Source organism: Electrona antarctica (assembly GCF_951216825.1).
Source record: "Electrona antarctica genome assembly, chromosome: 11".
NCBI lineage: Eukaryota > Metazoa > Chordata > Actinopteri > Myctophiformes > Myctophidae > Electrona > Electrona antarctica.
The window spans coordinates 17592908-17606749 of NC_136792.1; the positions used below are offsets into that span (position 1 = coordinate 17592908).

The window sequence follows — 13842 nt, forward strand, 5'->3', positions numbered from 1 at the left end:
CCTCCCCCTCCCAACCCCTTTAAGACAGCCTTAATCCATCTCGGCGCACGCCGCACACAACAGGCAACAGATGCGGTGTTCAGCAGCAACGAGATGTTATCCTAAGAAGAAGAAAAAGGGGGGAAGCAAAGCCTCACCGATGCAGTGCTTTAATACGACATGAAAGTCTAGTCTTGTGGGGGAATCTGTGGCACATCTGAACCAGGCCTCTGGAGATGGGGCGCATTGTAGGCCAGTGGCTGAGTAAATGCTTTAGAACAGTGCTTCAGCGAGATCCAGATTGGCTATTTTCTCAACTTCCTCTTTACAACAGTCAGAGCTTGTACTAGTCAAATCAGTGTTCATTTATCCACATGAACCCAGCCTAGTGTCCCCATTATGGGTCAATCATCATCATTTTTCGACCGTGGTCGAGATCATGGATTCCACAATGCTACGCCAGACTTCCCGGTCCTTCATTGCCACCCCCAGTTCCTGCCTACTGAAGCATGTGTCCCTAGTGATGACATCAGGGAACGACAGCTTTCTACCGTATGGGTCAAACATTCAGCGAAAATAGCAGATCTGTCACCTTGTGAGGTTGTAGATTGACTATTTTCAGCAAAGCTATTTGGTGAAGCGAAAAAAATAAAAAAGGATTGGATAAAGTATAAAGCCCTAGGAAGGTATATAGGGTTTAAGGGATTGACAAATGGCCCCAAATGAACCCATAAGGGTGCCATTTGTTGTTCCAACATAGCATATTACAGTTGTACTATTACTATGTTAGTAAATTCTAGTCACACACAATCAACATTATAACTTCCAATAATAAATAGGAAAACTCATTGTCACACATTGTATTACATAACTTTATTCACAGTTATCTGTGCCAAGGAAAACATTACGCCCACATGCAAATTGTAATGAAACAAAAGGAATGCAAATCAAAGTTACAGGTATAGGCATTATGGATAACACTTTGTATCTACAGTACATCAATGAAGAGAATAACATTTCCCGTTATATTATGCTTCTGTGCTCACACGTTTGTATGCGTGTGAGGGATTGAGGGACATTTGGAAAAGATATACAGTCTTATCAGGAATGTGCAGGTCCAGTCAAGCTGTTCCGACTACGAGTCAGAATGAAAAGACTGCTAGCTACAATGTGGGCCCTCTGCTTACGGCAGGCCTGTACACCGCGTTGGCCTAAGACATACCCTTCTGTTTTATCAGTCAATAATCCAAACCAGCTATTCCACTGATCATCATCTTTACAAGAGGAAAACTGAACAAGCAAAACGGCTCCATTAGCAATAAATGAGACTTGACTGACCTCCCTGTGATCAGTTAAAGGAAAGCTAAGTACATTGAAAACAAAATTGAACAAACTCAAGAGCCGTTTTTGACACGAGAAACAAAAAGCACAGGGCACTGACAACGGGCTCCTACTGTACAGCCAGTTTCCTGATGTTCATGATTAGCCTCTTGGTGTACTCCTTGTGGTCCACAGGTTTCACATCCATCACTGTGGCTTTGATCCTGGATTCATCCTATTAAAAAGAAAGAAAAAGAAACCTCATCAGACCTTGTGCATTCACTTCCTTCAAAACAACCCAAACACACAACAGATTCAATATACTTCAATGTGATATCACCGTTAATGCAGATAAACAAGAGGATAAAAGCAGGTATCATCTCCCTGTGATCATTTGTGGCTAAAATAAGACATTTTGGAGATGGGATCAGAAAAATGCAGGCTTTCTAATTATTGACTGCTACAGACTACAGAGGCTTACAGTTCCAACCTCTGCAAGCTGTCTAGACAGAAGGTCATTTGTAACAGGGCCATTAAACAGAGGTTACACACACTTTGTCTACATTAAACCCTCTGCTACTGTAGGTGAAATGGGAATCATCTTACTCTGGATTCATGCAAATACTTTAAGAGCCCTGCAGTCTCTCCTTCACAACTAAGTACAAATCCTTAAGGTAGCTTCACCACCAGGCTAGGCAGAAATCCCGTTTGGCCGTGGCAATGAGGGCATGCTAAATATTCGACTGGCACAGCAAAAACAACCCTGTAAATTTGTAAAACTTAATTTCCCATATGAAACCCATATAGTTTTTAGCCATTGGTGGAGAGTAGGAGTGTGTATTGTATGTCTGCAACACGGTGTGAGCAATCTGATCTTCCTGTACAGGATGCGTGTTTGTGGCGCAGGAGGGCATGAGGTGGTGTAGGGGGCTCTCCCAATAGTAAAAATCATGTACATAACACATATACCACAAATGGATTCATGGCCATTGTCTTCAATGTCGTGATCTATTTCTAAATAAATCAAAGCAAAGTCAGCAAAAATGTCTATTACAGATTTAAGAGCCCTACTCTTAGGGATGAAAACAGCTCCATGATACATGACTCACCACTGCAACGGACGATCCGAATTTCGGATTCACAGTCTATGGTATTCACATTGTAAAAAAGTGAAGTTAAGCGAGCCAAAAATGTATGAATCCATGAATTAGACAGAAAATGTGTTCCCAATCAGTAGACAGTTTGTGAAACAGCGTGAAAAGAGCCCATACACTAATGCACTCCGTTTCCTAATCAATTAGCACAATACAATGTTGATGTTTCACTATTATTGTATGCATGTACTTGTACATCGGGGCCACATGCAGGGTCACCTTCATATCTGCTGACAGTGACTTAGAGTCCCAATTACATTACATGGAGATAATTGCGTTATACATCTTGCATGAACGGGAGTGAATTAAAAATGCAGGGCATAATTTCCCCAAACATCCTCGTAAACTTCGTTAGACGGATCCTGTTGAAACACCAAAGCCGCAACAGAATTGATAGGCGTCATTAACTACTACTAATGCTTTCCCCTCTATATATAGAACACACACTGACACGCTGCCTCTACGTAAAATATCCATACAAGTAGCTGAGATTAACTGATCGATAATAGAACCTCCATCACCAAATAAGCAAAAAGCTGAGAATGGGGGGGAGGGGATGTTTGGGTGAGAAGGGTGCAGGTGTCTGCAAGGCATATGGATTGTTGGGGGTGACAGCCACTGCCTCCTCGTAGTGGTGCCACAGGCATTCAGGATGCTCGAGTTGAAACACACACACACACAGTCACACACAGTGTCAAACACACACACACACACACACACACACACACACACACACACACACACACACACACAGTCACACACAGTGTTGGTTGGTGGCGGATGCAGCCGTTGGCTCAACTCCAGACCTCCTGCTCAGAATCCCAACCCAATCAATTCCCTTTTTATGCTCTTCCCTCAAAAACAAGCCTGTCTGTGTAGCCTACAGGAAATAGTGACCGCAGCTAATCTGTGTATGCACATTTTTGAAAAGCCACTGAAATTGAGGCAAACAGTCCTTCCTTCCCCTGTTTTTTTTCCTGGTCTAATTGCTTTGTAAATCAAAATGTGGCACAATATTCGTTATTTGTTTCGCTAAATATAGAGTGAATGGGGATTCTATATAATGGGCCACACATGGATCTCAAACATTTGAGCATATAGGCTATTTTTAACATATTACATGTTCAATGAATGAAGGTGAGGCAGAGGTTGCATCTACCATACATGCACATATCTACAATAAAGATGGCATTTGTTGAATATGTGCCAATTAGCACTCACTAATAGGCAACATCCCTACTTTACTTACATTATAGGTTTCCATCTTGACTCTGCTGCGGAAGACAAAGGTATTGAAATTGGCTTGCTGGAAGACTTCATCAAAGGCAGTTTCATTCTGGAAAAACAAGATGAACATTGGATGAACTCAACTTCACAACTTCAGAATACAAAGGAAACCTGGGGTTCTGTAATTAAAACCAACTTAGCCTTTAATATACTGTGTGTTGGTGGCGGGGCCATTTCCTGAGGCCAGCCTTTAACACAGGCAAAGGAGACTCACCGAATCCTTGAGCTGCCCCAGGTAAGTAGCGTTCTGGCCCAGAATGGCCTCGGCACTTTCTTGAAAGCATGTCACCCACTGGTTATCCGCATAGTCTGCAATGTTGGCCTGCCAGAGAAAACACATACCACAAAGGAGTGGCAAGTTAAGTCAAGACATGTTGTTGGCTTGTTGGCCTGATAAGAGATGTGTGTGTGTGTGCACCCCGATCGATCGGCTGCCCATCAAAATGGCTGGTTTTATATCAAACCGGCCGCATCAGTGACCAGTCACTGCCATAACTGTTAGTTTTGGTTTTATGCAGGTTTTGTCAAATTGATTGACTGATCCATTAAAAATATCCAATTGTGAATGTATACAGTATATATTTTTTATATAAAATAGTGTGCCGTAAACGTATTCAAACACGCAGAAGCCTCTTTCTTTCTCTATATGCGCCGGTCGCTGCTGGTGCTGTTGAGAAACACGCGATCTCTTGCGAGATAAAATAATAATAATTCAATAACAAATTTTATTCATTTGCCTCATTTTAGTAAAGGTTTAGACACAAGCCCAGACCTTTTTGGAGAACGGTGACAGATTGCTCCGCTCAGAGGATTTGTGCTCATTCTGCTGTGATAGAAGTTGGAATAATCTTTACCTCCACATGAAACAGGAAATTATAATCTAAACAATCTATTTGTCCGTGGTTTAAATGCACAACAGAGAAATGTGACATGGACAGAGTTTTTCTGTGTGAGGGCAAATCCATAGCTTTAACATCAGATTTTTCGGTCGAGTCTCGTGTAAACTGTCCACCTTCACTACCAAACGAATCACTGTTTCAACTTGACTTGTTTTCATTTGGACTTAAAGTGAAGTTGTGCGATGAAACGTGTGTGCTTTCTAGTAGACTCCGAGCGAGCCTGGTTACTGTGTGTGATGATTTGTCCTTTGTTGTATGACGGTGCCGTGTGGCAAACGGAGCTAATCTACAAGCCTACAACGAGTTCAATCAGCAACATATTGTAGACTCACATTTGTGCACGACACAGTACGATGAAATAAAGCCTCGAGTTGATTGGAGACTTTTTTGCCTTTGAAATATTTGAAAGGAAATCAAATGCAGATATACACTGCATGACATGTACTGCTAAAACTGAATGGGGAAACATTTATTTTTGCTTTTAGTCAAAATAAGAAAATAATTTTGCAATGAGAGCTTTTTATATAACCGATCTCAATATGGACCCATAATAAGTTTTGCCATAATCGTGCAGCTCTACGACCACACACACACACACACACACACACACACACACACACCCCCCCCCCCCCCCCCCCGTTGGCAAGCATACAAATTTAACAAACACAAGGCCAAGGTTCCACTTGTTATGCATAAAGCACAAGCAAATTCACAGCTTATGTTTCTACTTGTGGAAAAATTGTAATGTGCTGACTGTAGAGGTACAAAAACAATTGAATAGAAAAGCCTCTTATTTCAGATGTCTGTATGCAATAGCTCCTCTGCTGACTAAATTAGTTTTAGCATTTAATGCTGTTATGGTTTTCGTTTGATTTCTGGCTGCAGAAGACTAGCAGAGAAAAAGGAGAATGCATCTTGTACTCATTGCAAGACATCTGCTAAGATGAATAAAAACATAATCATATATCAATTACCAGAAGGATTTGAACACAAAACAATTCTAAAATGAATTCAATATTTGGAATTAGCCAATGACACAATCCTAGCAAGCGAGGGCTAAATAAGCTTCCAAATTAAAGTCTGAAAGGTCGTATAGACAACTTCTAGTGTTCGTACACAGAAGTAAGTGACATTTCCAAAAAGATTCAAATATGTCTCGCATGGCTTGGCCAATAGAATAACAGAGGGAGGGGGGGTCTCCCTCCGTCATTCTATTGGCCAAGCCATCGACTCGTTATGAAGGTGAAGGTGATCACCTAAAACTGGAGTATGTATGAGCCTTGAGGATGACACCCATAGCCTCAGCGGAAGGGTCTTCTGAGGACGTGGCAGGCTGAACAGAGGACTGTGTGTGCGCATGAATGCGTGTGTCTGTGTTGTGAAACTGTTGAAATAGAGCCATACAGAGGGTTTAGGGCAGCCAGTGCTGAGCGACTTACAGAAAGGATGAGCCGGTACTTGAAGTTGGGGAATTCTTTGTCGCACTTCTCACAGCGGTACATGCCGTTCTGCTGGTCCACCACCTTCTTATTGCAGTCCTGGGTGGGGCAGGCCTGGTACAAGCAGTTTTCCTTTTTCAGGTACACTATGGTGGCAGTGCAGCTGAAGTAGTCTGGCTAGAAAATTGAAAATACAAACGAAAACACTAAAACCTCAGACAACGTAATGTAAACGGCAGTTATTGCTTGGAGTATAGATGTACTCTATATGTAATATGTACTCTATATTTACTGTGTCTAACTCTTCAGTGTGTTTTAGAAGGCTGTTTTGAGCTTTGTGCAGTTTAAATACCAGAGCAAGGTCACAACCAGGATTAAAAATAAGCACAAATCACCTCAAATATGCCTTTTGCTGAGGTAACATGTGCTATATTCAAATAATCAAAATGCAGTGGATGCACAAATGCAAAGAAGCAACAGTCCCCTTTGGAATAGGCAATGGGTACTGTACGTATAACTCCTTCATATACATAAACACTACAAACACCTTCTTTGGAAATCACCCCTCGTTGGTACGAGGAAAACATCAAAAACAGCCAAGCCTTGAATGTTTTGTGATGAAGAGATGAGGTTGGAGATGACTCACTATTAACTAAGTTACAACACTTTTCTTCCCATGGCAGGCTTCCCTCTCCACGCCTGATTCTATTCTACTTCAGAGTATAGACATATAGGCCTGCCTCTGATTGGCCAACAGACACTGCCCATCTTGCCCCCATGGTCTCACCAGACTGTCCTCCGAGACGCGAGGTTACTCCGTGGTGGGAAATAATACAAGTATGGTATAATACAAGACAATGATAGCTTGGCACGTGCGACAGAATGCAGACTTTTATTTTTGCAGAAGAGGCAAATGCCGTTTGCTTTGATTGAATAATTGAATGAACACGTATGCTGTACTACGATTTGATTTGGGTGTGTTCTAAATAAAGTTAGTGTTGATTATCACGCATTAATCTAATTATAGTGAACTAATACCATTACCAGCTCAGTGTGGTTAGAGTGTCCGCCCTGAGACTGGGAGGTCGGGGTTCAATCCCTGGCCGGGTCATACCAAAGACTCTAAAAATGGGACCCAGTGCCTCCCTGCTTGACACTCAGCATCAAGGGTTGGATTGGGGGTAAGTCCCTGCGACATACTAGCGTCATGTCCAGGGGGTGTACTTGTACATCAAGCTGCCTCACGCTACAGAAACAGGAGATAGGCTCCTGCCCCTATGGGCCTCATGGCTCAGCAAGGCTACTTACTTAATACCATTATACTACAAAAAGATCAAGGGAAAAGAGACCCTTTTACACACATACAAATAAATGACACAAATAAATTACACAATAATCAACACAAAAACTTTATTCAGAACACACCCAAATCAAATCATACTACGGCGCTATTCCATCAAAGCAAACGGATTAAGAATATTAGTTTGCCTCTTCTACAAAAATAAAAGTTATTATATTGTACTTATTATTTCCCACCACAGAGTAACCTCGCAGACTATCCACCATATAGCTATCCACCTCGGAGGAAACTCTGGTAAGGCCGGCAGTGTCGGTAGGCCAATCAGAGTCAGGCAGGGCGTTACCATATCTATGCTCGGACGTAGAATAGAATCAGGCCCTCTCCACCACCGCCCTGACACAATAGAAGGGTTCCACCGCAGCACTGGCTGTAGGTACAGAGCGGAGACGACAGCCCTGCACGCTGGGAGGCAGGCCAAAGGCTCAGCGTCGAGGATGAACGAACAGGGCAGCAAGCTGCCACCCTGGAGCTATGGCAAACCAGCAGAATTCATCAACCAATCATCCAAGTCACCCTATAAATCCGAAAATATGTTGACAGTGCTGAAGTGCTGAAGGCCAAAGGCAAATCTATAATGAGAGTTTATCCAGACCACAAAGAGCAGATGTAATTTGCTGATGTCTAGTACATCCACCTACAGTGGGATGGGTGCCGCGAGACAGTAATGGAACATTTGGCCAGGTAGTTCATTTCAAAAGGAACTAAATAGGAAAATGTAAATACAATTTTAAATAAAAGGAACATTTCCGTGCAGTAGTGAACATTATCACCCCCTACCCCTCCCCATGCTAAGTGCTGATCATTGTGTAACTTGCAAGCAAAGCATTTTGACCCCAATTAACACATGGGACAATTGATATCCCATATCACTTTGGTTAAATAAATGCCTTTAGGTTAATGGTGAATGACAGTGGCCAAATGAAACGCATCCCAAATGCACACATGGAGCCCTTCTTTACCGACTGCCTTGACCTACCACAACAACCTAGACATGCACCTCAGAAGTCTCCTTATAAGAGTCCTAATTAGTCAAGCAAATACCACTTAAATTAGTGTGTAACTCAGTGTACCATAGTGCCAAGAGATCATCGGAAGCGTTTTTCTTTCTACATGTGGTGTCAAGTCCACAAGTTAGGGTGGCCGCTCACTGTCAGGGGGGGCAAGCACAATGTGCAAGATTTGAGTCTGTGACACCGAGACTTTGTGACAAGGACCATTAATTGCGGCAGACAGTGGAGAGGGGGGTCCTTCAGGGGCCTGACCCCTTGGCACCACGTGTCGGACGTCTGTGCAGTCGATGAGCGCAAACTGAGCTCGGCTCCTTTGTCAGCCTCAGCCCCCATCAAGCTCCAGGCTGAAGTGGTGCACGAGACACAGTGGGGTCAAACTTTACCCCCTACACTGCAGGGATCTAATTGCAGGAGAACGCTATTTAACCAATAATGGTAATGGTTACCATTTGAACAGAAGACTAGGAGATTGGGAGCTAGCTGGTGCGACATAAATGCAATTGTCAGCCTACCATTTATGGTAGGATGACAAGGCATACAGAAGGCATACAGAAGGCATACAGAAGCGCAATGATGGAGACTATCTACAGTATGACTGGAGGACCCTGCAGCTGTGTGGCTGGAGTGGAGATAATGATGAGAGCAGCGGAAGTAGGACAGGGCCACTTATAGCCGGGGGCAACACACACACACACACACACAGCTGAACTACTGATCCAATAACTCCTGCAATTCCTCAAAATCCTTCACACCGAAACAGGATTTTGCACCAAACTGACAGTCGTAGATCTGTGTTGCCGTCGTGTTCACTGTGGTACATTCATACACCCCATTTAACGTGTTGCACTTGCATCCTTGTCCCGTTATCTTTCACACCTCTCGCTCACACCTCCAACAGCATTCACAGCACAGGTGCTCTCAGCAATTTGTGTTAGAATTACTCCCTTTACTTGGAGTCCATCCTCACGTTATTTGAAATCCACAATTGTCTGGGTACAATCATTTCGGTTATGTGCATATTAAATTGTGTTAAATTATGCGAGCCAAGATCTCAAATGAGCTAGATCATCTCCATGCTGGAAATTAGGAACATTATCTGAGCCAATCTACCATGAACAGTGTGTGTGTGTGTGTGTGTGTGTGTGTGTGTGTGTGTGTCATATGAAACATATTGCTTTACTTATCAGAGGGGGCAATCATTTCATTACAATACGTAAAGAATGGAGCCCACATTATATTCCTAATCAATATCAAGAGATAAATGTGACTTTCACCTGAAATATGGCTAGGCTGGGGAGAGGACACACACTATGCCAGTGATTAATGAGCAAGGGTGGAACAGATCCGCTTTTAAAAACAACTTTGAGCGTACTCTGTAGCACGCTCCTCCTTTAATATGAGCCACAGAGAGTATAAAGATTCATCACTGTGACTGGCAGCTATAGCGACCCTTGGATCTGGCTGCCTTTCACAGTCCATCACTTACGGGGTTATTCAGATTTCAGACACAATTCAAAGAACACAGTATTTCCTGTGCGGACATGCCGACGCCAAAATAATAAACAAAATAAATAAAGATCACACACTGTATACATGATTCTGAACAAGAGCAGTCTAGCAGCCTAATTATCAGACTAGAGACTACCATACCATGCATTTGATAGCAGGGGCAGTTTGTCTGTAAGCTCCATCAGAGTTATTGCTTGGAATTCAACGTGGCCCTTCCAGCTTGCCCTTGAATTGCTTGAAAGAATCACCCTTGAATAACAATACATCTGCGGCCATCGTATCTTGAATGTTTGATGTGCATGTCAAGGTTAAGCCTGTCGAGCCATGCACGAGCATTTGTGCTGCGCGTGTACCTTGTCTCCGTGTCCCAGGTGCTCCGTCTTGACGTCACCCAGTGTCTTCCAGTTAGTGTTTGCACCACCTGCACCTCCTCTCAACTCAGTGAGGGACTGTCCATCAACGGCGTGACCCTCCTTGTCATACCTGCAGGCACACAAAGAGAAAAGCACAGCCGTGAGTACAGAGTCAACTTCATCAATCAAAGTGAGCCAAATATGTTTTTTGAGGGTTGCTGAGGCATCATCATTCATTCGAGTACAGGAAAAATATATATGTTGCCGTTGCACTCAATAATCAACAGGCAGCATCTCGTCTCATTACAGTTAGCAAGTAGTACATCACTGTATGACAACTCTTTTCTTGATGTACACTAAATCTCTTCACCAAAAGTAGCTGATCTACAAACTCAACGCATAGCAGCTATTTTTGACGAATGATCGGCCCAGGATAAGGATGCTGGGGTGGTTATCAAGCAGGGTCAAGAATACACTCAACATTCTCCTGAATTCAGAGAAGTTAAGGATGGTAGGAAGGCAAACGATACGAGGTAGGGGTGCGTGTGTGTGAGAAAAAATCCCTTAATTTAAAATGGTTCGAGAGATCAATACAGTTTACTAATCCGTTGGCTATACGGCAGGGTGGTGGTGATGTGTTCTGGGATGGCGGGATTGGAAATACAAGGAGAGCAGGACTTGCTCCTGGAGGCATGACTAATTGAAAATATCCCCATTAGTGGTCCAGCCTGTGGCCTGGATAGCAAGCACACTGGACCAATTCCCATTCCTGACAAACGGGAGCAATTCTTTCCCGGTGGCACCTATTCACTCACTGCTTTGTTTTGTGTGAGAGTGCAGTCGAGGGACTGAAAAAAGCAAAGATCCAGGCAAATCAAATTGAGGGGAAAAAAATAATAATCTTGGATCACACACACAATAACAAAAATGTGAATAAACTAGAACTACAGTTAATACATCACTCTCTAAAATAAACAGACTCCCACGTTAATAGGTTCTGCATGATTACTTACATCTGATGACTACTATAGGACTGTGTACCTACAAGGCTACCCTAGTGACTGACTATGTGGACTATAAAGCTGCTCAAGGAAGAGAAATAGCAGGGTAGACAGTGGTCCTGACGAGAGACATAAGGACAAATTGGAGCTGGCAGAAAAACAATGTGCAGGGATTGGACTGACAGGCAGGCAGGCAGATCCAGGCTCTGATCAACATGACTGAAGTGAGAGCAACCAACTGTGAAAGCACCACAAGATGGGGGGGGGGGGGGGACGCCACAAATTACCACAAGTCACATGTCAGAGTGTGTCAACAATCAAAGGCAGGAGGACATGAGGACTACCGTCCCAATCCCGGGGCAGAGTATTTTAAAAAAAAGATCCCGTCCCACCACTGGTAGAATGACTGACTTCTTAGATTACTGCGTTTTATGCCGTTTTAACTCAAAAGATATGGTACCAGGAACAGTTAATCTGTGGTAATATAATGAGGCTAATTTATGTCATTCCCGCTCCTGCCTGCTCCCGTTGATTTTTCATTCCCATCCCATCAATACAAATTTGAATCCCATCGCTTGGAAATCGGGAATTCCGAAAAGAAATTTAGCCTCTAATGAGGACATGACGGGAGGGGGAAAGGTACAGTGGTTATCAAACATTTTGATAACATGGACAGATCCTCTCAGAGGATAGTGACATCCAGCAACAGTGTCGAAAAATATATGCTCAGGCCAATATGCTTTTAGAAATCTTTCTATGCTCTCAGTAGATGTAAAATGTGCACCTTCAGATCATAGGTCACCCCTCTGTATAAAGCCCATCTATGGTCCTCGTACGTACAGAGTAAAAAGCATGCAACGGCTTAGGGTGGCATACAACGATGCCATGAGCTTACTTCTCCGTGCTCCTAGGTGGCACAGTGCCAGTCAGTTGTTTACCTCTGTTGGTGTGCCCACATGTGATGCTTTGTTAAGACAACTCATGTACAATTTTATGAAACGCCTGGAGGTGTCTAGTAACAGCATCATAGTGGCACAAACAAACCCCATCAAGAGCTGTTACTGCTTACCGGGTGACGTCCAAGCTGCGCAAGCACTGGCTCAGCAGCCTGCTGAGGTTTATTTTGTATGTTAATCTTATGTGATATGGACTCCTGTCTGAAATAAAGATTATATATATATTTTCATGTCAAGGACCCCAAATTGATTATGTATTTGGACACAGAACCCCATCTGAGAAGATTGTGCCAGGGACCACCATATACAATTTGTGTAATAAAAAAAAAAAAAAAAAAAAAAAAAAAAAAAACTTTTCTCAAAGATTTCTTTTTTAAAATAGGGTTAAAGTAGTCAAACTGATTTTGATGCTATATTAGCTAATTTTGCTAGGCACCCCCAGGAAGTCATCGACACCCCACATTGAGAACCACTGGTGTAGGAAACCCCCAGTAGTAGCAGTAATCAAGACTAATGCCGGAGGCCTGGGACATGGCTTAATGGTCCAGGCACCTTGGCTGGTAATCCAGTCTGGCAGTGTGCCGCGGGTTCGACTCCCGATCCCGACGGCCTTTACTGCATGTCTTTCCCCCCCAGCTCTCTCCCCATTTCCTGTCAGCCTACTGTCTGTCCCTCCATAAAAAATATAAAATAAAGGCAAAAGCCAAAAAAAAAAAGACTAATGCCGGGACTGAGAGAAACAACACACTACAAACTACAATACTCTAATGGCACGTTCACACATGGTCACAGTGGGATGCACACGCAGATCCGACGGACCAAACAATCCGACATGCGGTCGAACATGCGCTGCTCCCATGCTTGCGGTTATGGTTAAATTCCTCATCCACTTGCAATGAGGAATTTAATGGAAGTGATTGACTGTTTGCAACCGATTACTGTACTTATCCAGTCTCATTTTGACAGAATGTCCTCTCTAAACTATCCTTGCAGATCAGGGAGGCCAGAAGTACACTGTTAAGATCCCAGGTTGAATTTCTGCTGAGAATGTTGCAGTACGTTATCGGCATCATGAAGCCAATTCATGCCATCAAATGCTGTTTCCAGTGTATCGACTGTTGTTGACTAATGGTATGGTAACAAAGTCCATTTACAATGATGCACACAATTCAATCAGCCAAAACACACAACCTGGACATTTAGCAGCAATTTGTAAATATTTAGACAATCACACATTTCAAATTCTGAGTTAAAACTTTAGCCCGACCCATTATATCGTAGGAGTGGGACGATTCAGTTACCTCTCAATTCGATACCTAGAGTGCCGATTAGATTATATTGCGATTCTTAAATATATTGCGATTCGACATTCTGAATGATTAAAAATTCAATTAAAATTTCAATTTTAATACTGTGGCATTAAAAATCGTATCATATCCATGAATCTATTTTCTTTGCCCACCGCTATCATAATCGGTCATTATTTGACACATTTCTCTTTTACATTCGATGTCCAAGTACCGTATAAATCAGGTTTAGTGTGCATACCACTCTGGTAAGGACCCAATCGAAGCA

At 42.9% G+C, this 13842-nt stretch overlaps 1 protein-coding gene across 1 annotated transcript in view; it reads right to left on the reverse strand.

Moving 5' to 3' along the window:
- Window positions 1-833: 833 nt before the first annotated feature.
- rpa1 (replication protein A1) overlaps window positions 834-13842 on the reverse strand; it is a 32403-nt gene continuing 19394 nt past the window's right edge. The window contains exons 13-17 of the mRNA XM_079514179.1: window positions 10311-10440; window positions 6079-6255; window positions 3955-4062; window positions 3703-3789; window positions 834-1534 (exon numbers count right to left, since the gene is read on the reverse strand). Of these exons, the coding sequence (XP_079370305.1) occupies window positions 1430-1534; window positions 3703-3789; window positions 3955-4062; window positions 6079-6255; window positions 10311-10440 (607 nt within the window). The 3' untranslated portion in view covers window positions 834-1429. The remainder of the gene's footprint in view (window positions 1535-3702; window positions 3790-3954; window positions 4063-6078; window positions 6256-10310; window positions 10441-13842) is intronic.